The 26,529-nt window shown below is 36.3% G+C and overlaps 1 protein-coding gene across 1 annotated transcript in view; it reads right to left on the reverse strand.

The window, feature by feature from the left end:
* The window catches only part of LOC107981889, a 1,212,633-nt gene that overhangs the window by 348,973 nt on the left and 837,131 nt on the right, over positions 1-26,529 (reverse strand). Inside the window, exon 8 of the mRNA XM_031924057.2 lies at positions 11,269-11,346. Coding sequence (XP_031779917.1) covers positions 11,269-11,346 — 78 coding nt within the window. The remainder of the gene's footprint in view (positions 1-11,268; positions 11,347-26,529) is intronic.

A 26,529-nucleotide genomic window follows, 5' to 3' on the forward strand; every position in this document is an offset into this window, starting at 1 on the left:
AGGGCATATGCGTAATGCCTGTTTCAAGTTGCAGCAAGACATGCGCTCGGGTAACGTAGCGCAGGGAAACGCCGAGCCTCTTTCTCAGGAGGGCACGCGGAGAGAGATGACATCTAGCACGCGCCCGAACGATTCCAACGAGAGGAATACTCCCACGTCCGCACCGAAACTATAAATTTGAGTCGCGCGAGCACGGTGCCGACCATCAGAGTAGACATCGGAGAATTTAACAAGCCATTAGAGTTTATGCTTGATACCGGAGCCTCTGTTAGTTTAGTGCGTAAGTCGGAGGTATCGCCCTATACTAACATAAACACGAATGAGATTATAAGATTAAAAGGCATAACAACCCAATATATTTCCACTCTTGCCAAAGTGACAGTAGATTTTAACAACGTGTCAACAGATTTTCATTTAGTTGACGACGATTTTCCCATCACGGAAGCTGGCATATTAGGTAATCATTTCCTTCGTAAAAATGAAGCGACAATTAATTATTTTGAAAATTATATTGAAGTTAATGGACAAATAATTCCTTTTGAAAAGTATCCTACGGAAATAGAACCGATAGATACGAAACCAAGGGTAACAAGTGAGTCTAAAAATACACGAGTGAGAAGAGATCTGAGTGAAGGAGAGGAGACAGACCGCGGTTATGATGATTCTTATGTCGATGATACACGAAATATATTTGATCAAGGAAATGATGAATTAATTGAAGAAAATAGTGAATTAATTAAAGAAAATAAGAAATTAATTGAAGAAAATTGTGAATTTATTGATGAAAAAGATAATGAAAATTTTTGTATACGAGATGAAAATATTTATGTTAATCAGAATTTAAAAAATATTTATGTGCATTTCGACACTAATGATCATGACGTTATAGAAAGTGATGAGTTTAATATTCAAGAAATAAATCACGAATTAAGTGAAAAAAAAAATATATATATATATATATATATTTTTTTTTTCCACTTGATTCGTCATTTATTTGTATATTTGTATATTTGTATATTTGTATATATATATATATATATATATATATATATATATTATGACGGTAGCTCGGCCGTCATTATTATTTTTAATTGTTTGTTGTTTATGTTACTATTCACCGATTCCGTCGGCTGTGCAGAAGGCACTAAATTCTACCGACTACAATCTATCCGCGCACGGACGTAAAGTCGTATGAACCCGCGGCGGTGACAGTAATACTCAGGACGTGGATTCAAAAGGAGGAAAAGTCAATGAACACTCGCGGATTATTGTAAAACTTAGACTAACTGTTTATTGGTGCTTGGCTTACACAAGCGCGCCAGACGGGCGCATGCCAGCTACCAGCATGTAGTCGAGGTGAGAGAGAGGAGGCTTAAAGTCGCCCGAGTAAGCGAGAATTGATAAGAACTAGTACTTACAGATGTACGTGGCCGTCATGGCCGTTCTAACCCACGCGAAGATGGTCTCGGACGGATTGTCCTCGGTTCGGTTGACCTCGCAACCCTCGCACACAATAATCGCAATCGCAGAGTGTCTATTCGCGAAACGGAGCGGAGCGAAGACAGACTCGGAATGGCTCGCTAGCGCGAGCACAGATTTACCTATGCCCTCTGACACACTGTTGTCAACTCTTGACAGCAGTGCGCGAGCAGGTGGCACCATTGTACGTTGCTGAATTTAAATCTCTCTCGATGCTTATTCTCTCTCTGTCTCTCTTACTCTCTCACATGCGGCGCCTTTAGTAGCTGTAACAACAGAAGTATTATACAGAATGTTGATTCTGTCCCGGAGAGACGTCGTAACGTGCTCAACGTGCGTTAATTGCACTGGCAACCGTTACACCCCCCCTACCCCCAAGACGCTGGGTAGCCGGTCAGGTGTACCAGCTCTTACTACGTCTATCCGGGCGATCCAGTACAATTCTATTTTTATTTAATCAAAAAGAAATAAAGATGATAAGAAAAGAAAAGAATATGGAATCAAACAAAAGTATATCAAGTTAGAGGGGTTACCTCCTTTCTCTCTCTGGGTTCCTATAGCTTGTTACAACGTCATTCACGGCCGTTACCGAATTTGTACACGTCCTGAGTATTACTGTCACCTCCGCGGGTTCTTACGTCTTTACGTCCGTGCGCGGATAGATTATAGTCGGTAGAATTTAGTGCCTTCTGCACAGCCGACGGAATCGGTGAATAGTAACATAAACAACAAACAATTTAAAATAATAATGACGGCCGAGCTACCGTCATAAATGGCGCCCAACTACAGTGGCAATTGAAGTAAAAAGTACACGAATTATACAAATTACGAATTGTAAAATAAATCCGTGCGGCGAAAATTCAAATACTCACGTGAGTATATCACGCAGAGCAGCGAAAAGCCAAACGGCCGAGCGGTATACTTATGTATAGAGCGAAGACGGCCGATCGCGCGGTATTGTTTACATCCGCGCGCGGCAAGCAACTATATAAGACTCGTGTATCGTAGTGGTATGTGTGCGAATGAGACGGACCGCAGAAAACTTGATGTATATGTCCGTTTTCATCAGAATTGAACTGTGCTTTTTTTGAGCGTATACGGTTAATTAAGGATCGCACACGACCGTCCGTAATTTGAGATCGTAAATGTTTAAATTTAGTGTTTAGCAACTTAAAATTATCTGCGCATGATTTTTGCGATTACATGCGCTCAAAGATTTGATCGTTAAAGCTTGTATTTTCGAGATGATTGTTACACATGAATTTTATGTCTAATGCCACGAAAATTCACACTTATACAGTAATGAAATTTCTATTTTCGGTCGTGCTGTGAGTGTTATTTTCGTTTTAGCCGTCGAATTAAACGTTCGATCGAACGTATAGCTAGTACTATAATAAATCACGCATAGCTAAGTAAGCGTAGTTGTAGTCTCAACTGAGCTTAGTACGTCTCCTAAGCTGCTTACTAGTTTTCTTTTGCTTTTACGAATATTCGTGATGATATGCAATTTTTGGACGATTTTCTGTAGGACATAAATAGCTAGTCGGCAGCGAAAATAATTTCTTTATCGAAATACAAGCAATCGAACATTTTTGCGTCTGAATAAATGTTGTATATAAATTCGAGATTCAAGTACTGTTGTGATAATTTTATTGAGTTGTTCGTTAACATCCGAGGTTGCGGTAAACACGGATCTTAAATACTTAGTGAATTAGGTGTTATCATTGTAACGAAGAGAATAGATTAGAGTATTCCAATTGTAAATATTATCAACACAATCGTGTGAAGCGGCGAATTTGATAGACAGCCGTATACAATAACAGAATAGTCCGATATAGCTCTATCTAATGCGATCTAGCGGTAAACAATAGTCAGCAAAATCGGAAGCTTCTTGCTATCAACAGACTGGTATTCATCGAATCATTGAAAATTTAGTTTTTGCGTTGTTGCTAATTTTTTTTGTGTACACATCTGTTCGGATATAAGGCTTAAATAAACAGATTTTAATCTAGAAAGTACTTTTTCGGAATTCGGTCGTGTTAGTATGGATAACCGCATGGCTGAGTAAATCGGAAATTATAGTTGCAATGATAATTTAAAAATAATCTTTGTTGTTTTTCTAACAAGATCACATTATCATATCGTATCAGCACAGCTGATTACTCAATAAATGAATAATTTGAGGACACGTACCTTAGAGTATTTTTGTTTATTTAGCCAGGCAGTGAAATTTTATCTAAATTATCTTACACAAACGCACAGAAAATTTTTTTTCGTGATTCAGATTATTAAATTGATAAAAATTGAATCGAAATAAAATAACCGAAAGAGTAGTTTTTTTCTGGTTCGCTAAATTCAGTCAAATTGACAGCTCACTGAAAAACTGGTAATTGGAAACTCAATTCTTTCTACATTATTATATTCTTCACCTTCGCGTATTAACTAATTAGGGAAAATGAGTTTAAAATCTAGTAGGTCGTCACAAACAGGTGTAACATTCTCACCAGATAGGGAAGAAGATTGGACTGATACAGACAGCGCACCATCAACGGAGATGATGTCTGAAGATTCGACGTCCGTTTCACCGGATAGATGTGTTTTAGGCGAGGGGGGATCCTCCGACTAATTGTATCGTCCGATAGTAAAACACATCTGACAGCCTACAGAACTCGGTCGGATGCTTTGAGGGAGTTAATCTCAACTCAGGACGAGACGACACTGTCAAAATCTCTCGACTACCTTAATTTAATAACAACAGGTTCCAGAGAGGAAAAAATCCAGCGAGCAGTTTATTACCTCGCAGGCGATTATAGGCCAACGGACTTCACATCTGTAACTATGCTGGACCATTCTTACGACGAAGAGAAATTTCGTCAAGCACGTCGTACGACGTACTTGAACGGTATCGCTCCGATGATTCAGAGAATCAGCGATCGACAGAGAATTAATACAAGAAACACATCCGATTCCTGTATACCGAGTCTTAGTTGTGCACAAGAATTACCACGCTTGGAGGAACCCGTGGAAATGAAGGTTGGGGAGCAGAGGAAGTCATCAGCAAGTCATGCTAGAGTACCAACGAAACCATTACTGAATTCTTCTACACAAGGGTCGAAGGAAGAGTTGGATAATCCTTGCACCCCCAACCATCATAATTCATTTTGTGAAAATACAACAGTCGCAAATTCGCACAACAGGCTCAACTGTCATTGGGACGAACAACAATCTGCGAATACGTCCGACCTTACGAAGAAGTGTACTTCCATAGAGAACTTGTTTAACTTGAACTATGGCTCAGTTATGGACGATCAAGAATCAGTGACAGCGTCCGACGGTTCAAAGAAGTCAACTTCTGAAATGAATCAGTCTAACTTGGCAGACGATTCATCACTTTCAGAACACAGGCTATTGCAAGGGCAATCCACGCTACAATGTAGTTGCCAAGCAGCCGGAAAAATATCGTGTTCTGGTACGCCATGTGAGAGCAGTGCAACGCTTGCGGTGCTCACACAGAAGATTGAGTTACTCACGGATTTAGTGAAGTCACTCATAAATTCGGGTGGGTGTTTAACCTGTAAGTCCCGGGACGACAAGAGTAACTGCACGAGGTCCAAGCGTGCTAAAAAGCGTCGTCGGAATAATTGTGACAAGGAATCGCGCGTCGTTGCTAAGATTAACAGCACGAGTGCAACTTCCCGTTCGGCCAAACGGAAGGAAATTAGTCACAATGTTCACCAGCAGCAGGCTAGTTCTAGCAACAAGTGTGACAATAAAAGTAGACCGAAAGTTAGCCTCGATCGAGACAAACAGCATGCAAGTCAACAAGGTCACAACGGCTGCACTTCTGCAACTCTTCGCAGAAATCCTTCACCCGGAAGTAAGCTGGATCACAAGGTGAGACCCGCATCAAGTGTCTCTGATACCGGTAGTGATGACACCAGTCGAAAATCTTGCTCATAGACGTGTGAACGAGAAAAATACACGCCAAATCTATCGTTTCGTAATGCGCGTGTGGAGAATGAACGTGCGAATCTAGGGATTCGGAAAGCACCAACTTCTCAAACTTTCAAAGGGAGCTGTTGGAACTGTGATGTCGTAGGGCATCGCGCTCGCGTTTTTCCGGAGCCGCATATCCTCAAATGCCATAAATGCAAGCTGGCGGGATATAAGCGGACGAACTGCCCAAGGTATCTGCAGCACGGGGAGTTTTATTCATCGATGTCCGTTTGTGAGTCTTCGAGCTCTGAATTCAGGAGCTGTGGACCTAATTCACCCACGAAGCAACAAGCACAAACACCACAGCACCGAGGCTGTAAAGAATACTTTGAATTCAAAGCCAAAACCCAGACATCAGCTGATACGTTCGACTCTAGGGCAACAGCGGAGATGAATGATGTCGCAGCAGAAAATGTTCTTTCTGCTAGCACGATTTTCGTGCGAGTCTAAAGTTATTAGACAAAAAGTTATTTGCAACCAATTTCATCCAACGGATGATAGTCGCATGTTATTATGCTTAGATTGTTATCGCTTGTTCACGGAATTGGAACAGCTGGAGGAGGGAAGATCCTCTGATAAAGAAATTGGTTATACTGTACAGATAATCCGATCCGAGATGGCAGAATTTACGTCCGAGGAAGATTCACATCTGTTAAAACTCAGTCCAACATCTAGGCAAGCCACCCATCCGCTTTTAGGAAGTGGTTAGACGGCCGTACCAACGACTCCACAACTGAAGAGAGAAGATCAAGGAAAATGCGTTTATTCCACTGTAGCGATCATATAGCTCTCGAGCGCGAGACGTTTGAAAAATTAGTTGTAGGACTAGTTTTAGAATAGCAATAGTATTCGAGCGACCGTAGCATGATGCGTGCGAACTAATGGTACTCAGGTTAGTAGTCTGCAAACGACGTGGAATAATACGGCAAGTTAGAGTAACCAAAAATTAAAATCGCTGTACTTAAACTCGCTGGTGATACCAGATAGGCATCAGTACATTGTACCGAGGAAAATGCTTCTAAGCAGGGTTCTCAACAGTGGGGCACGAAAGTAAAACTTAAGGGACTTCACTCGAACCGCTAGCGTCCGTAATTATTATCAATACGTCCGCGAACTATGAGGAGGGTTACGACCAGTTTCGTACGTCAAATGCACATGGTTGTCGAGATACGAAAGGCATTTATTATTCTCATCGTTTTATAAAACCGTTCGAAGCTTCTCGTGAGTTAATCTAACCGTCGGACACAACAAATGGCAGATATTGTCGCAATTCCTTTCATGGTATGAAATTTATGTTAGACCGTTTAGGATGATGCATATACGTCCGGTTGAAAAGTGACAAAAACCGTCCGTACGTATTCGATCGAGTTAGTCAACCACCGACTGAATAATGAGAAACTTGCTTTGACAAATGTAAAACGGGTTATTTGTTCCAGAAGTTAATCTCTCCGTTCCTTTTCGTTTTGCGTTCGACGTTAGGCATAAGTCTGCCGACATTAGTCCGTCTACAAATTCGGTAACGTCCGTGAATGACGTTGTAACAAGCTATAGGAACCCAGAGAGAGAAAGGAGGTAACCCCTCTAACTTGATATACTTTTGTTTGATTCCATATTCTTTTCTTTTCTTATCGTCTTTATTTCTTTTTGATTAAATAAAAATAGAATTGTCCTGGATCGCCCGGATAGACGTAGTGGATAAGAGCTGGTACACCTGACCGGCTACCCAGCGTCTTGGGGGGGGGGGGGTGTTGTAACGGTTGCCAATGCAATTAACGCACGTTGAGCACGTTTCGACGTCTATCCGGGACAGAATCAACATTCGGTATAATACTTCTGTTGTTACAGCTACTAAAGGCACAGCATGTGAGAGAGTAAGAGAGACAGAGAGAGAATAAGCATCGAGAGAGATTTAAATTCAGTAACGTACAATGTTGCCACCTGCTCGCACACTGCTGTCAAGAGTTGACAACAGTGTGTCAGAGGGCATAGGTAAATCTGTGCTCGCGCTAGCGAGCTATTCCGAGACCATCTTCGCGTGGGTTAGAACGGCCATGCCGGCCACGTACATCTGTAAATACTAGTTCTTATCAACTCTCGCTTACTCGGGCGACTTTAAGCCTCCTCTCTCTCTCACCTCGACTATATGCTGGTAGCTGGCATGCGCCCGTCTGGTGCGCTTGTGTAAGCCAAGCACCAATAAACAGTTAGTCTAAGTTTTACAATAATCCGCGAGTGTTCATTGACTTTTCCTCCTTTTGAATCCACTTCCTGAGTACTACTATCACCGCCGCGTGTTCATACGTCTTTACGTCCGTGCGCGGATAGATTATAGTCGGTAGAATCTAGTGCCTTCTGCACAGTCGACGGAAACGGTGAATAGTAGCATAAACAACAAACAACTTAAAATAATAATGACGGCTGAGCTACCGTCATAATATATATATATATATATATATATATATATATATATATATATATATATATATATATATATATGGGTAGTTCTCTTTCAAATCGAAAATCAAAATTTTTTCCTTCTTTAACCCACGGTAAATATGTTCCAGAAACAGTTTTCAGAGATGTCAATTTTGGCAATTTTTAGGTTTTTAGTACAAATTAATTAATTCATAGCTCCTCAGGAAAGCATTTTATACCTATCTTATAATTGTATGTATGTATGTGTATCTCGTCACACATACATACATACATACATATTTTATTGTTGAAATATCGAAATATTTATAATTATGTATATTTCTAATTGTATCTAATACTAAAAATCGCATCAATATAACTCATTTTCAAAAAAAAAAATACATTTTAATAAATGTTTAACGCAGTATACAGTTGAACAAACTTCAACGTTAATGTGACACTTAAATTTCAATAATAATATAATACCTATACCTATAAGTTCCTCAATATTAATTTTAGCAAAATTTAATTTGAATTCAGCAAATGTTGTTGCTTGAGTAACATTTCTTATAATTAAAATTTCAGCAATTGTTTCAAAATAAATTTTATTTTGATAATCTTTCAATATTGGAAAAAATGATAAATTTAATGTATCATACATTCTAATCAAATGTTCTCGCATTTTACTAATATTAAATTGAACATTGCATGGGCCAATATTAAATACAATAGCGACTGCAAATAATATCAAGGTAGCAAAAACACCGCAATCATAATTAGTCTAACTGTTCTTGTTTAAGAGATATGCGTAAATTATATTTTGAAACAGCCTAACAATAAAAAAATTACAATCATCAAGACATTTCTTGTTAATACTATCAAAAATTTGTATTATATTGCCTTTCTACCACGAACAAATCCAGTGTCCGTTTGTACTTGAACCAGAAAAAAGTATTTGAATATACTCTTTATGTCTATCAATAGGTCGAATAGTAGACAACCTATGAAAATTAACTGTAGATTGCATATTAAAAATCAAGTAACATTTTAAAATGCTGTTTAATTCAAGTATATGGTTATCATTTAATTGACTTTTAGAATTACAATAATTTCCAATTTCTTTTAAAATAAGTACATCTATACTATCATAAATGTATCATAAATTGTTGTACAACAGCAAATAATCTATTTTTCATTTTTATTTTTATCAGGTATTTCTGCACTAATTAATTGGTTTGAGTGATTTGCGGCATACATTTTTTTTCCTCTTTTTTAAATGAAGGTAACATCGATAGTGACGAATTGACATGAAAAACTATAAAATTTTAATCCATAACAAAATCACGTCAATTTCCTTGCTAGTGATAAATAACTATATGCATAGATAACTTTATTGATACTACGAAAATTTCACGTTGCTGACTAGATAATAATAAGACTTCATATTTTTCTATTTGTTTACTAAAATTGTAGCTTTATATTCATAATAATCAGTTAAATTAAAAAACCACCCACCCATATATATATATATATATATATATATATATATATATGTGTGTGTGTGTGTGTGTGTGTGTGTGTGTGTGTAGTATAGTTCTCAAATTATTGCGCATAAATAGTTAAAAATTTGTCTCACTTGCAAAATTACTTAAAAAAAACAATTAATAAAATTTGGTCCGTGGAAAATCGGTTATTAGACAAAAAGTTCTACCAATTTTTAATACAAAAACTGATTTTTGACGTATCAAATTTTATTAATTGGCTTTTCTAAAAATTGGGCAAGTAAGCCCAATTTTTATCTTTTTTTTGCAACAATTCGTGTAATATACTATATATGTAGATAAAACAGTTGCATGACTTTCGGAAGCTATTGTAATAGTGTACCGGCACAAATAGAAGTAAAAATTAAGAATAGGATGTTGACTAGAGTGGAGAGCTGTAAATACCTTGGAGTTGTTTTTGACTACAATTTAAAGTGGGATAAACATATTTAATATATAATTAAAAAAACGAAGTACTTAGTATATATTTCTTTTTGAGCTTGCAAACATCATAGGTAACACTACGAATGATATATTATGCTTTTTTCCATAGCATGATAACTATGGAATCTCAGCCTGGGGTGGAGTGTATAAAAATAATCGAGATCTGGTATAAAAATTGCAAAGTAAAATATTAAAGATAATTAATAAATCAGTTTCAACGTACATGACAGCCCTCTAAACCTAGAACAACTTTTTATCTTCGAGGCAATAACCCAGTACTTAACTTCTACAAGTGTTACTAGGAAAAAGAGTTTCATTATACCTAAAAGTTATAAAAGAGTCAGTGATAAAAAAAGTCTCAACAAAGCAATCATTACATATCCCAGTGGAAAAAAAATTCTGTGCCAAACTGTGTCAAAAACGTGCCAACACTGTGCCAATATATGTCAAAATTGTGGCATAACTGTGTCAAAACATGAACATTTTGGACATTTGACATACTTATGGCACAGTTTGTCATACTTAAAATTAATAAAATTTGTGCAAATTTTATCACAGTGTTCGGCACAGTTTGGTACAGATTGGCACAATGTTGGCACAGATTGACACAATATTGGCACAGTTTGGCACAGTTTTGGCTTAGTTTGGCACAGAATTTTTTTTCACTGGGGAAGTTGTTTAGAGAATTATCAAAATTCATAAAATTTACATAATGAACGCCTAAATAGGTGTTACCATTCGGATGATAGTACCAAAACTGATTGTGAGCTCCAAAATTCGTATTTTCCAATAATTTTATTTAAACAAAATTTTATATTGAATACTTAAATGTGTTGATTTGTACCAAACTGTGCCGAAATCATGCTAAACTGTGCCAAACTGTACCTATGTCATGCCAAACTGTGCCAATATCGTGCCAAACTCTGCAAGGTACTGAGTGTGATCTCTATTTTAGTTATACTCTGTACTATTCTGGAATAAAATAAATAAAAAAATAGCAATAAAAAACTATGTTACTTATTCTTCGACACCAGATACACCCCAGTATGTATTTTTAGTTTTCTTTAATCGAAACCTAGTACGCAAAAGACTTTTGCAAGTAACCCCATTATTTATTGGTCTTTTCGCAATATTTTATTAAATAATTTATAAAAATTTCTCAAAATTTAGGTGTCGTCCTGTTCTCATCATCAAAATATGAATATAAATTTGAGATAATATTACAATTAAATAAAAAGTTGAGGAAGTCAAAATATTTGGTAGAACTCCACCTCAAATCGGAGCCTATTCAGTCTTGCCTAAATTAAGACTGTAATAAATACACATCAATATATCAACAATATATAGGATACGATATGATAATGCTCAGAAACAAAAAACTTATAATACTTACGATTCTACTTTTTCTGTTGCATTTTTAAGGCATTTTTCGTCGAGTAAACCTCTATATGCACACTGAGTCGGAATAACACTATAAACAAATATTTATTATTGCTTTTTTGTTATTTAGTTAAATTTGAAATGTTGTTATTATAACTTTAAGTGTGCGTATGTGTATGTATTAGTTTGGTATATTCATTCTCAAAACAGTAGACTCTAGAAAGGTTTTGAAGGTCGCTTTGAAATGAAAATGTTTTTTAAAAATTTAGTTTTTTGCGATCAAAAAATAAATAAAAGTTGTTGTACTTTGTAAAATATGATTGCTTACGCGCCACCTCGTCGTCTTATAGTTTATCGATGAAACATTTGAATTATTACTTTAAAGTAAGAATCTGTGAGATAATATTAATTAAAACTTGAACATTTGTTTATTATGATCTAAAGAACTTTACTATTTCGTAAAAATCTCTAAATATATGTTTGTAGCAAAGAAAAAAACCTCAAAACTAAATTTAATAACCCTATTAAAAAATCTCACGTGAGATCTCAGGTGATCTCATGCCAAAATCTCATCTAACCAATTTTTTATTTTTTACGCGTTATAAACCATTCTCAGTCGATTTTAAGAACTTTAAGAAAACTTTTTTAAGAAAATTAAAGAATCTATGCGGGGATTAATAGTTAGCAACAAATTTTGTTGCTAGCAGTATTTAATTCATATTTTTTAGAAATGTCTCTTGATCGGTCCGAGGGGGCATGTTTAAGGTACATTTTAAGCCCGGATAGAGTAAAGAAGACGGTCCAGATCTTTCAAAAAGCTGTGGCAAGTGACTGAAAACACTTATTAATATAGTGAAATGTTATGAATTTTGGTCAATGATTTTACAAGGTATATACATGTTTTTTTTTCGATAAAAATGGTGTATATTTTATATATTTTCAATAGAATTTTTTTTTCAAATTACATGAAATCAAAAATGTTTTGGTAAGAAGAATATCTTTTTGTTTTTTTTTTCAGGATTTAACCCAGGCTTGACCCCTTAAGTAAACAATAAGTTGTTTTACAGCAAGTAAGCATTCAATTTATTATCTTAAAAAGTATATATATCCTAATTTTAATAAATACTAGTCAGCGGATTCTATTTACCTGTACTGACAAAAATCATTTCTTACTAGAAAAAAAATTAATCTTACTGTTGTAATATAGTAAGTATTATAATCTTGATTATTAGTACCAAAATGGTACACGTCGCGCCATCTATTGGTCAACTGCGATTTTGTGCATTGAGACGAGCTCACGCGAGAGCTGACGAACCGCGCATGTCTCGCACTATACTCTAATCGCCTATTACGTATTATATCATATTCCGTGTGTAGATCAGACTATGCTGTACTCTACTATACACTCTCTCTCTTGCCTGTAAGATTCCGATGTGAGCAGACGTGCCGCCGACTAGGCTCTCAAGCCTTTTACAATATAGAAAAGCAATAATTAAACCTCAAGTTGTTGTTTATTGATCCAACCTTTTTCATCATGGTAGCAGAGCGTGGTTGGTATTTATATTTTATCCCGCATGTCTACTCATATGAGTGACATGAGAGATATTTAGTGTAAAACTAAGTGAGGTTAGAAGAAAAGCCACGTGGAAAGTAGTTAACGGTTATTGTTAAAAAAAGTAAATCGCACAGTGAAAAATTGAGCAGTGAAATTAAAGAAGAAAATATCTGGAGAAATTATATGCATGTGAAGCATTGATATTCGAATTTTCGTATAGAAACGTCTGTCGATAGAAGAAGATTTTCAAGTGAAAATTAACCGGTCAAAAAGGGTTAAAGAAGAAAAATATAAGCTCAGTGACGTAGATAAAGTCGTCAGCTACTCAACAATTAAAAGATTTTTAAAAACTAATCAAGATTTAAGTGCGATGCAAGAAGATTAAAGTCGGCGAGTGAAACACGTGGTGAAGTGCTATTTCAGAGCACGTGCAAATTAGAGGTTAAGCACATGTACTTGTGGCTTAAGCCTAAAGTAAAACAAGAAGACGGATTAGAAGCCAAAAATATTGAATTAAAAGAAGAATCAAGAAATCAAATTAGAAAAATATTTTTAAAAGCACTCAAGAAGATTATTAAATTGAAAAATCAAGTATACGAGAGCATTAGTGCAAAAGAAAAAGAAATGGCTAAGCAAGCGAAAATCGAAGACATTATGATACCAGTGTTTGATGGTGCAAATTATTCCAGTTGGAAAATTAGATTAATGATCCTGTTAGAGTATAAAGAGTGCAACGAACCAGCAATAAATGAAATGCCTGATAAATATAAAGGCAAAGAAGATGATTGGAAAAAGATTGATTTAAAAGCTCGCACTATGATAATTAGTGCTATCTCAGACAAACAATTAGAATACATCGGTGAATGTAAAACAGCTCTCGAGATGATAACAAAATTCGATAAAATGTATTTAACACAATCAACAGCCTTGCAAATTATATGCAGAGGAAAAATCGAAGAAATCAAATTAAATAATTATAATTCAGTGGAAGAATTTTTTGTAGAATTCGAAAAAGTAACTAATGAATTCAAATCAGCTGGTGGGAAATTAGAAGAAGTCGAAAAATTGAGATATCTACTTAGAGCTTTACCACCAAGCTATAGTTACATTGGGGATTTTATAGATGTTATCCCAGAAGACCAAAGAACAGTAGACTATGTAAAGTCGAAAATAAAAGAGAAAAATATGACTAATGCTGAGTCAGATAATAAAAGTAATGCCAGTACCTTTGCGGTACAAACCAAAGGCAAATGTTTTAACTGTGGAAAATTTGGCCACGTCATAAACGAGTGTACGAGACCACAGCAGCAGAGCAACCGAGGACGAGGTGCTCAATACAGTCAAGGTCAACGAGGTCACCAACGAGGAAATCAACGAGGCTACAACAGAGGGTTCAACAGAGGCTTCAACCGAGGCAACTACCGAGACAATCAGCGAGGCAGAGGTCAAGGTCAACCCAAAGCTAAATCTTCAGGCGAACAACAGGGCGACTACTCATCCGAAGCATGGCTGACCCAGGTCTGCAACCCAGAGGTAAACCAGGTAACTGCGTTAGAAAATAGTAGCGAAAGTTTAGGTCAAATTAATTGGTTACTAGATAGTGGCTGCACAGACCACATTGTAAATAATGATAAATATTTTGATAAATTCGTATATTTAAAAAATCCTATTGAAGTAAAATTACCTGATGGTAAAAGTTTGAAAGCTACTAAAATTGGAACTGTAAAATTACTTTTTAAAAATTATTACAATCAAAAACAAGTAGACGTAAAAAATGTTTATTATGTTCAAGGCATTAGACAAAACATACTGAGTTTCTCTAAAGTCACAGAAAATTATACAGTAGTAGCAAAAAATGATGATGCCAAAATTTACAATAAAAATAGAGAATTAATAGCAGTCGCAAACAAAAAGGATAATCTATATTTTATGAAAAGCTATGTAATTGAAAAGCAAAATAAGCAAATGTTTGTAAATTCATTAAAATTAACTGATAAAGAGAAATGGCATAGAGCACTAGGTCATGTTAACTTTCAATATTTGAACAAATTAGTGAAAAATAAATTAGTAAAAGGATTGCCAGAAAAAATAGAAAATGTCGAAATGAAATGTGGAAATTGTATAGAGAGTAAAATGGCAAATGTACCGTTCGAAAATAATAGATCAAAAACTACGGAAATTTTAGAATTAATTCACACAGATTTAAATGGTCCACATAACACAATCGGTTATGGGGGAGAAAAATATTTTGTAACTTTCATTGATGATTATAGTAAGTGTACTAGAATTTTCTGCATTAAAAATAAATCAGAGACTGCCAGTTGTTTAAAAGAATTTGTTAGTTTAGTAGAAAATAAATTTAGTAAGCGAGTTAAGAAATTACGTTGTGATAATGGCAAAGAATATTTAAATAAGGAAATTCATGATTTTATAAAATCAAAAGGAATTGAACTATTGCCATGCCCACCGTACGTCCATGAATTAAATGGAATAGCGGAAAGATATAATAGATCCGCAATGGATATGGGCAGATGTTTAATGCGTGAAGCAAAAATTCATAGGCGATATTGGCCTGAAATTATGAAAACAGTAGCTTATCTAAAAAATCGCACAATTGCAAATACAGCTAAAAATAAAACGCCATACGAAATATTTTTTGGTAAAAAACCAAATGTTGATCATTTAAAAATTTATGGCAGTCGAGTCTTTGTACGAGTACCAGAAGCGTTGCGAAAAAGCAAATGGGACGATAAAGCCCAATTAGGTGTACTAGTAGGTTATGTAGAAAATGGCTATAAAGTTCTCGTCAATGGTAGAGTTATTCATGCTAGACATGTACAAGTAGTCGAAGAAAATACAGAAATTATTTGCTTAGAAAAACTTGATGATGAAAAAGATAGAGATTTGGAAAATAGCGAATCTGAAAATGTAGAAAACAAACTAAACTCTTTTACCCATACTTCGACTCTCGAGTCAAGTAGGGGTAATGAAATAAATTTCGAAAATCGTATAGATAATTATGAAAGTAGAGAAAATGAATTAAATTCTGATATTGCTGAAAATGATAATTCAAGTCTAAAAAAAAGAAAATCTAATAGAAAGAAAAGTCCTGTAAATAGATACGGAAATCCTGTAACTCATTTTATATATGTAAATCATATTGATGCAAATGTACCAAATACATTCGAGGAGGCGTTAAACTCAAATGAATATAAACAATGGAAAATTGCGATGGATTCCGAAATCAATAGTCTTATGAAAAATAAAACTTGGCAAATTGTTGAAAGGCCAAAAGACAAAAAAGTCATTGATGTGAAATGGGTCTACAAAAAGAAAAACAATAATGTGTATAAAGCGAGATTAGTTGTAAGAGGATTTCAACAAAAGGAATATTTAGATAATGTTTATTCACCCGTAGGAAAAATGCAAACTTTGAAAATTTTATTGTCGTACAGTTGTAAAAACAATTTATTTATAGAACAAATGGATGTAGAGACAGCTTTCTTAAACGGTGATGTAAAAACCGAGGTGTATATAAATGAACCAAAAGGTTACGAAACAGGTGACAATAAAGTTTGCAAACTGCAAAAGGCATTATACGGACTGCGAGAAAGTCCTAGAGCTTGGTACGATTGTTTTAATAAATTTATCGAAAGCTTAAATTTTGTGAGAAGTAACTACGATTACTGTCTATACGTAAATAATACGAACAAAGATTCAATATATATTTTAGTTTTTGTTGATGATCTCCTAATTTGTTGCAAAGATAAAAATAAAATAGATAAAGTTAAATCTAGTCTAATGCAAAGATTTGTGATGAAAGATTTAGGCAAAATAAGCCAATATATAGGTATTGATATAAATTATAGCGATGATAGACACAAAATGACTTTAAGTCAAACAAAATACATTGAATCTTTAGCCACTAAATATAATTTAGAAAAAGCGCTAAGATTAATTTGAAATGTAATAGAAAAATGTATCGAAAATGAAAAGTTAATGCTAAAGATCAAGATTATAAACTTAAGGAGGCGTGTTGTAATATAGTAAGTATTATAATCTTGATTATTAGTACCAAAATGGTACACGTCGCGCCATCTATTGGTCAACTGCGATTTTGTGCATTGAGACGAGCTCACGCGAGAGCTGACGAACCGCGCATGTCTCGCACTATACTCTAATCGCCTATTACGTATTATATCATATTCCGTGTGTAGATCAGACTATGCTGTACTCTACTATACACTCTCTCTCTTGCCTGTAAGATTCCGATGTGAGCAGACGTGCCGCCGACTAGGCTCTCAAGCCTTTTACAATATAGAAAAGCAATAATTAAACCTCAAGTTGTTGTTTATTGATCCAACCTTTTTCATCACTTACCATAGATTCACGATGAAAATCCACTATGTGTTGAAATGATGCTTCTATAATTAAGGGAAATTTGCTTGATTTTTTTCATATTTATAATTCTACTCATTTCTTTGCACAAGATGATTCGGATTAGTTTTAGAAGTCTCAGATTAGATAAAGGAGAATCATTAAACACTAGGCGGATTTTAATCTTGAAGCTATAATGGGATTAACTCCTTTCAGAGTAATAAGAAATGATTGTTGTGAGTGTGTGTTGATATATTCCGTGGGTCGTGAGAGGTGATGAGGTGGCTGCAATTAACAAATGCACTGGTTTCATAAGCTTAACTTTATTTAAGTAAACACAAACTCGCCCGACATACTCTCTCTTACAACAGCTCTCTGCGGAGGCTGACTCACAAGTGGTGACTCGCGCTGTGCTCGCACGCACTAACAATCATGAACGTAAGGTGGCGCTTCTTACTAGTAGCTCTCTTTCACTATAATATAAATGTACATTGTATCTCAACACGCCTCCTTACATTTATATTTTCATAATTACGATATTCTTTAAATTAAGTTCAATAATTCTCTCAATTTTTCAAATCTTACTCTTCCTAGAGCTTTGGTAAAAATATCTGCTAAATTCTTTTCCGAACTGACTTTAACAATATCTATTATACCCTTAACATAATTTTCATTTATAAAATGGTAATGTACCTCAATGTACTTTGATCTTTTAGTAAAATTACCATACTTCGCTATACTAACTGCGCCAGAGTTATCCTCATAAATATTTACAGGTTTCTTAATCTCTACATTAAAATCGTTTAACAAGTCTTTAATCAATAAGATTTCACTCACTGCTTCAGGTAGTGCAACATATTCTGCAGCTGTTGACGATTTTGTTACGCTCCCTTGTTTTCTAGACTTCCAATAAATTACATTTCCAAACAGCTTTACAACCTATCCAGTCGTCAATTTCCTATCTACACAATCTCCTGCCCAATCGGCATCAACATAACATTCAAGAATATCTACTTTGCCATTTCTCTTAAATCTCAATTTCAAATCTTTAGTTAAATATAAATATTTAAAAACTCTCAAAGCATACTTATAATGCGTCTCATTAAAACCGTTCTGAAAACGACTTAAATAGTTAACACTATAACTTATATCTAATCTAGTTCCTGAACTTATATACAAAAGTGCTCCTATCAAATTTCTGTATTTTATATTTTCATTTAAGTCTTCCGCAGGTTCTAATTTTAAATTTTGCTCCATTGGAGTTTCATATAATTTCGCTTCTTTAATATGATATTGTCTAGCTAACGATTCAATGTACTTTTTCTGATCTAATGACATTTCATGTTTCTTTTCATCATATTCAATATTAATACCTAAATACGTACTTATCTTACCTAAATCTTTCATTTGGAATCTTTCTTTTAACAAACTTTTAATCAAATCTAAATTCTTTCTATTCTTACAGCAAATTAACATCATCTACAAATATAATTAAATAAATAATCTCATCCTTTTCTTTTAACATATATAAACAATAGTCATGTTCGCTTCTTACAAAACCTAATTTGCTTAAATAGTTATCGAAACACTCATACCACGCTTGTGAACTCTCACGCAATCCATACAGTGCTTTATTTAACATACATACTCTATCAGTACCATCGTCATACCCTTCAGGTTGCTTTACAAAAACTTTCGATTTTACGTTCCCGTTCAAAAACGCTGTCTCGACGTCCATTTGCTCAACTAATAAACCATTTTGACAACAATACGATAATAATACTTTTAACGTTTGAGTCTTAGCAACAGGTGAATAAATATCGTCCAACACATCCGTTTGTTGGAAACCTTTTACAACTATTCTCGCTTTATAAACATTTTCGCTTTTCTTTGTATAAATCCATTTCAAGTCTAATACCTTTTCATTCTTTGGTGTTTCAACTAATTGCCACGTTTTATTTTTCTTTAAACTATCCATCTCTTTATCCATGGCATTTTTCCAAAAACTAGATTCATTACTTTTAATTGCCTCTTCAAAACTTACAGGACTATCGGCGCTACAATAATTTACATAAATACAACCGCTATATACATAGTTATCATCAAATCTACTAGGTTTTTTAATCTCTCTTTGAGACCTCTTTATTTCAGGTACTTTTCCTTTATCATCAGTTTTACTTCCCTTACTAGACTCGAGAGTCGTAGTATGGGAAGGTAAATTTTCATTTTCATTGTCAAGATTCTCACTTGAGTTCTCACTTTCGAATTCCTCATTTAAACCTATGCATTTGACATCTTCCTCAACTACATCAACGTGTCTTGCTATAATGACTTTATCTCTAATCAAAACTCTATACCCTGTTGCATCATAACCTACCAAAGTTCCTAAATCAGCTTTCCTATACCATTTTGAATTTTTTTTGCTTTCTGGCACCCTAACAAAAACTTTGCTGCCATAAATTTTCAAATATTTTGTATCTGGCTTCTCATTAAAAAATATCTCATAAGGAGATTTGTTTCTTTCAATCGTGTTTGTAATCGTTCTATTTTTCAAATAAGCTGCAGCGCAGACTACTTCTGGCCAGTACTTCTTTTCTAATTTAGCCTCGGCTAATAAACACCTAGCACTATCCATAATTGTCCTATTGTACCTTTCCACAGTACCATTCAATTCATGTACATACGGTGGACATGGTTCTAATTCAATTCCCTTTCCTTTAAATATTCTATACATATTTTTATTCAAATATTCGGTGCCATTATCACATCTCAATTTCTTAACTTTCTTACCCATTTTGTTCTCAACTAAATTTATATACTCAACAAACTTATCGTATACTTCATCTTTAGACTTAATAGGATAAACTTTAGCAACCTTACTGTAATCGTCAATAAAAGTAAGAAAATATTTTTCTCCTTTATAACCTTCAGAATGAGGCCCATTTAAATGTGTGAACTATTTCTAAAATTTCTCTTGCCCTTTTCCTTTTATTATCAAATGGTATATTGTGCATTTTATTCTCTATACACGTAGAAAATTTAAAATGATCTGACTCTATTACTTTGGGCAAACCTAACATTACATCATTTTTACACATAGTATTTAAATAATTAAAATTTACATGACCTAGCGTTCTATGCCATTTCCCTTTTAAAGTCATTTTATCCTTATCTCTTTTAGCTGTCAAATTTGCTTCAAGATCATTTTCTAAATAACTCGTCATTCTATAAATTCTATTCTTTTTCCAAGCTACTGCTACTAAATTATTATTTTTATAAATTTTAGCATCTTCTCCAATTAATACAGCTTTATGATTGTCAGTTCCTTTTGCAAAACTAATTAAATTCCTATCCATATCTTTCACATAAAAAACATTTTTCATTTCGATATTAGTTAGATTTCCATTAAACGTTTCAAACTTACTATTTACATGTCCTACTTTGGTTGCTTTCAAAATTTTACCATCTCCTATTTTGACATTAATCGGTTCCTTTAATACAATAAAATCGCTAAAATAATTTTCGTCATTTATTACGTGGTCCGAACACCCACTATCCAAAATCCAATCAATTCTATTTACATTACCGTTCTCATTATTCGCAGAATTAACCTGTGCTGACGCGCTAAATGCCGTACTGTTGTTATCCGTCTGTTGACCTTGACTGCTGTCACTGTCTCTCGTGCCTCTGCCGCGCTGCCCGTAGCCACTGCCGCCGCGCCGGTTGAAATTTCCACGATGCTGGCTGCTCTCGCGTCCTCCGCTTGTGCCGCCTCGCTGCTGCGAGTAGCCTCTGTTGTTTCACCTTCCTCTTTGTGGCGCGCGACTCTCCCGGCCGCCTCCTCGCTGTGGCGCGCGATTCCCGGAATTGTTTTTCGTCAGGCAATCGTATTGTATGTGTCCTATACCACCACATACAAAGCATGTCTTTTGATTTTCTACTTTTCTTCCTTTTTCAAATACAAAAGCATTCGACTTTGAATTTTCACTATCACCGTTTCTTTTCTTGAATTCTAATTCCAACTTTGATTTCACAAATTCTACGGTTTTGTCCTTTTCCGGTAATGCATCAATTATATCGACTATATGCGATAAACTTTCTGGCAGTGCTAATAAAAAATAATTGAATCTATCTTCCTTCGTTACATTTTCCCCTGCACTTTTCAGTTCGTTCACAAGTTTTTCAAAATTATTATAAAAGTCTATCGGGTTTTCACTTTCTTCCATTTTCAAGTCGAGTAACTTTCTTTTACACAATAGTTTCACTGCATTGCTTTTAATCAAATAATTTTCGTCTAACTTGTCAATCATTTTCTTGGCACTTTCTTCTGAAATAATCAATTCTAATTGCGTATTTGTCATACTGTTCACAATATAATTCTTCGCTCTTATTTCTTTCTTTTTCCAATCAGCTTCCAATATGGTTTCCGGCCTTTCGTCATTTTCGATACTTCGTTACACTCTTTGAATTCCAAGAATAACTTCAATTTATACTTCCACTTGTCATAGTGTGTGCCGTCAAATACTTGTAGTGTGAATCCTTTGTTCTCGGAAGCTGCCATTTCGAATGTGCCAGTAACTGACTTTTGATCACTTTCAATTTTCACCTCTTTGTCTTCTGTATCAAGAAATTCATCTTCACTGTCACTACTGGTCACTTCTCCCTTGAGTGCCTTTTCTCCTTCTTTTTTAACTTGATCTGACATGTGCTTCCTTTGTCCTCATCACTTTTCCTGCACTTACCTGCGCTTTAGCTGGCCCTACGCCACCCGCGGGTCGACGTAGAGCACAGAGAAAAAACTAAACCAAAACCAGGGACTGCTACCATGTTGATATATTCCGTGGATCGTGAGAGGTGACGAGGTGGCGGCAATTAACAAATGCACTGACTTCATAAGCTTAACTTTATTTAAGTAAACACAAACTCGCCCGACATACTCTCTCTCTCTTGACGCAAAGAACATCAATGCGCAAGGTGACAGCAGACTCCTACCTCTAGCTGTCACTCTCTCTTCCAGTGCGCTGGCCCGCTCCATCATAGTGGCCAAAGCCAGGAAACGCAAGCTTCACACTAGTGAATTGGATGATGCACTACTGGAGGAAGCGAGAGCTCTCTGCCCAGACCACCAGGGACTCATCAACATCAATGAGCTGCTTCCTCCAGACATCCCCAAGCTGCGAGTCAAGGCCAGGCTGGAGGCAAAGAAGAGAAGGGGATGCCGCTCTTTCGTGAGGGATGGCAGGATCTTTATCCGTTCTGGCGAGGACAACGAACGGGCCACCATCATCACTACAGATGCTAATCTTGAAGCTTTTTTAGCCTGCACGCCGCCAACAGCCAACACGGACACCACACACTAAAACACATACACATCATCCCACCAAAACCACCATCTAAACATTAAACTCATCCACATCTACTTCTAAAGCGTCTCTGTCTGAGGGCCTAAGGGTCTGTCATTTCAATGCGAATTCCCTTACGGGTCACATTGAGATGATCAGGTTCTTCTTGTCCACTCGTTCCCCCTTCCACGTAATAGCTGTAACTGAGACCTGGCTAAGCGACAAGATATCGTCCATCCCTTCACTGGACGACTACACTCTGTACAGACGGGACAGAAACAGGAACGGTGGAGGTGTGGCCCTCTACATTCATCACTCATTGACAGCTAGTATTATTTCGTCATCTGACGGTGAATGGTCGGGCAATCCAGGTAAGCCGGAGTATCTTTTCTGTGAAATCACAGCTAAGAGAATATCGCCCATCTTCGTGGGGGTTGTGTATCGCCCTCCTCATTCTCCCTTTATCCAGGGATCTAATTTCATTGAACAACTAACAACACATATGCACAATTACTCCACGAAGGTCATCATGGGAGACTTTAATGCAGACCAGCTTTCCTCGTCTGAAAACGCCAACTTCATCAAGGCTTTCATCGACGAAAACTCCCTTACTTCTGTGGCATATGGTGCAACCCATCACAGACAGGACTCTGACACCTGGCTCGACCTATGCTTAATCGATGAGCAGGATCGCCTGCTCTCATATTGGAAGACAGACACTCCTTTCATCAACGGACATGACCTTATCACAGCCACACTCGACGTATAGATTCCACGCCACGTACCTGCTACATACACCTACAGAAACTACAAAGGAATTTGTGCTGAGAAGCTAAGGGACTTCCTTAGCGCATGTGACTGGTCATCTTTCACCACGCCATCACTTGACGAATGCATTACCATACTTAACGACAACATCACGAAAGCCATAAATCATCTCGCCCCATTAAAGACTGTAACACCTGGACGTAAGCGTCACCCGTGGTTCACCGCGGCTCTTCGTGACCTTTTAACTGAAAGGAATAGACTCTACAGGCGCTTTCTCAGAAGTCGACTACCTTGGGATCTATACTTTTATAGAATCGCAAGGGACGACGCTCATAGACAGGTCGAGGAGGCCAGGCTGAATTACTATTATTCACGCTTGTCTACTCTGACCGACGTTGCAGAGATATGGAAAGAGCTTGAAAATCTTGGTATTACTACCTCTAAATCGTCTCCACCTGCTCGGTTCTCTTCAGATGCTCTCAACAAACACTTTAGTTCCATCTCAAATGATCCTCAAGCTCCATCTGTTGAGGAGTATCTGCGAACCCTTGAGAGTCTAGACCTCCCTGAACATTTCATCTTCAGGGCTATCACAGAGTCGGACGTGTTGGCTGCAGTATCGCACTTCAATACCCAGGCCAGGGGAAGCGATGGCATCCCACAGGTTGTAATCTCCAAAGCATTGCCAATACTCGCTCCTTTACTTTATCAAATTTTCAACCTGTCTTTGAGCGAGGCACGCTTTTCTTCCGCTCTGGAAGTCATCGCTCGTAAGAGCATTAAACAAGATCAACTCTCCAACAGCTGTAACAGACTACCGTCCGATCTCTCTACTTTGTTTCCTATCCAAGGTGCTGGAGTGGCTGGTGCACACTCAAATCTCTGAATACCTTGAAACAAGACTTTATCTTGACAACTTCCAAACTGGTTTTCGCACTGGCCACAGCACGCAGTCCGGCTTAATTAAGCTGACTGATGATGTCAGGCTTGGGATAGGCAGGAAGAAGGTCACTCTTCTACTTCTATTTGATTTTAGCAAGGCGTTTGATACGGTGTGTCACGTCAGGCTACTCGGAAAGCTATCCTCCTTCGGCTTCTCCAAGCAGGTTATCCGCTGGCTTGCATCTTACCTCTTGGGAAGATAACAGGCCGTCATTAGTGACAACAATGAGATCTCTACCTTTCTACCACTAAATACCGGTGTCCCACAAGGGGTCAGTTTTAGGCCCCTTGTTGTTCTCGTTGTACATCAATGATATTGGTTTTTGCCTAGATTCAGATGTGTCCCATCTAATCTACGCGGATGACCTGCAGATCTACAGCCAATGCTACCTCGAGGAGCTTGACTCCTGTTCTGTCAGGATGAGCGCTAACGCCGAGAGGATAATGGGCTGGGCTGCGCTGAATAGACTTAAACTAAATGTAACTAAAACTAAGGCTATCGTCCTGGGTTCCCCCTACTATATAAACGCTCTACCTTCTACTGCTAACACCTATATAAATATAGGGGGAGCCCAGGTCAACTTTGAATCATCGGTGCGCAACCTGGGGCTTGACTCCAAACTTACGTGGAAAGAGCACGTTACACAAATTTGTAAACGTGCTCACTCTTTAATGTACATCTCTATTTCATCTCTACTTTTTTCGGAGAAGCACTAGCCTTAGATTGCGCCAACATTTAGTGCAAGCACTCCTGTTTCCCCTCATTGACTATTGCTCACTTACTGCGACCTGAATCAGGAACTTGACTTAAAACTGCAGAGGCTTGTCAATACGGGGATCCGTTATATCTACGGTGTGAGGAGGGACGAGCACATCTCCCCTTACAGGCGTGAGCTGCAATGGCTTAAAACCGCCGGATGTAGGAAATACTTCATGGCCTGTTTTCTAAGAAAAATGTTCAACACCTCAATACCTACTTATCTATTAGCCTATTTTGATTTCCACGTCGCGCTCAGGCCTGTGAGGGGTGAGGTGACTCCACTGAACATCCCGTCCTTCAAGACGGAAACGCTGAAGAATTAATTTTTCGTCAGCGCCTCCTACCTCTGGAATAGCCTTCCATCTCATCTTCGCAACACACTATCCATATCACACTTTAAACAAGCAGCTAAAAATTAGACTTCTTCAATCTGGAAAACACATAAACATCACACAAACATACACACATTCTCATTCATCTCATTTCACTTCATTCCATTTCACACTCTTCACACTCACTAGCACCCTTACACAAAATTTGTATTCTTTTTCTAATATACTATAATTGTATATGTAGAACACAATGTACAACAATAAAAAAACAATTAAATCTAAAATCTAAATCTCTTACAACCGCTCTCTGCGGAGGCTGACTCACAAGTGGTGACTCGCGCCGTACTCTATATAAATGTACCTTATATCTCAACAGTGTGTTAATTAAAAGGCGCGACAGCGCCGCGCTGACAAGTAAAAGTATACGAAACATACGACACGATGACATTATAAATATCGCTATCGACTTAAGAGCTATTTATGTAAACTTTCTGGAGGATAAAGATTCATTTGAAAAGATTACCTTTTTAGCGAAATATTACAAGTTGAATTTTCGCTTAGTATATTTCTATGCACTGCATAGTCTTCATCATCCTCTTCCGTCGTCTGGTCACGTGGCTTCTAGTCATTAAAGGTGCGATAATTTGAATAGTCGAGAAAATAAAGCAACGAATCATAGATTTTTTGAGCAGTGAGATGGAATGCGGTTATTTGCGTTCAATTCGTGAGAGCATCCACAAACATTGTGAACTAAGTTTATCAATTGATTTTAAAAAAATACATTTTTGCATAAAAAATATGCAATATTTCAATTCAATTTTTAGTTAATACAAAAGTTTAGATTCTTAAGTAAAATTTTAAATTAAGCAGGATCCCTGGCATTTCCAAAAGCATATTCAATTATATACTTTTAATCCATGGTTTAGAAGTCATTAGAAATATTTAAAAAAAATTAAAATCTTGAGTCGTATATTCTAATATTATATGGTATAATTATTTAAATAGCTTCTTAACAACAAATTAAAAATATATGATTGAACATGATTTTGGAAATGCTAAGGAAGATTAGTAATTTAAAATTTTACTTATGAATCAAAACTGTTGTATTAATAAACAACTGAAGTAAAATATATTTTATTTTATAAAATAATCATCTGCATGTGTATAACTAAAAAATATGACAAACAATTTCTTGACA

The sequence above is a fragment of the Nasonia vitripennis genome (genome assembly GCF_009193385.2).
Source record: "Nasonia vitripennis strain AsymCx chromosome 2 unlocalized genomic scaffold, Nvit_psr_1.1 chr2_random0004, whole genome shotgun sequence".
NCBI classification, from domain to species: domain Eukaryota; kingdom Metazoa; phylum Arthropoda; class Insecta; order Hymenoptera; family Pteromalidae; genus Nasonia; species Nasonia vitripennis.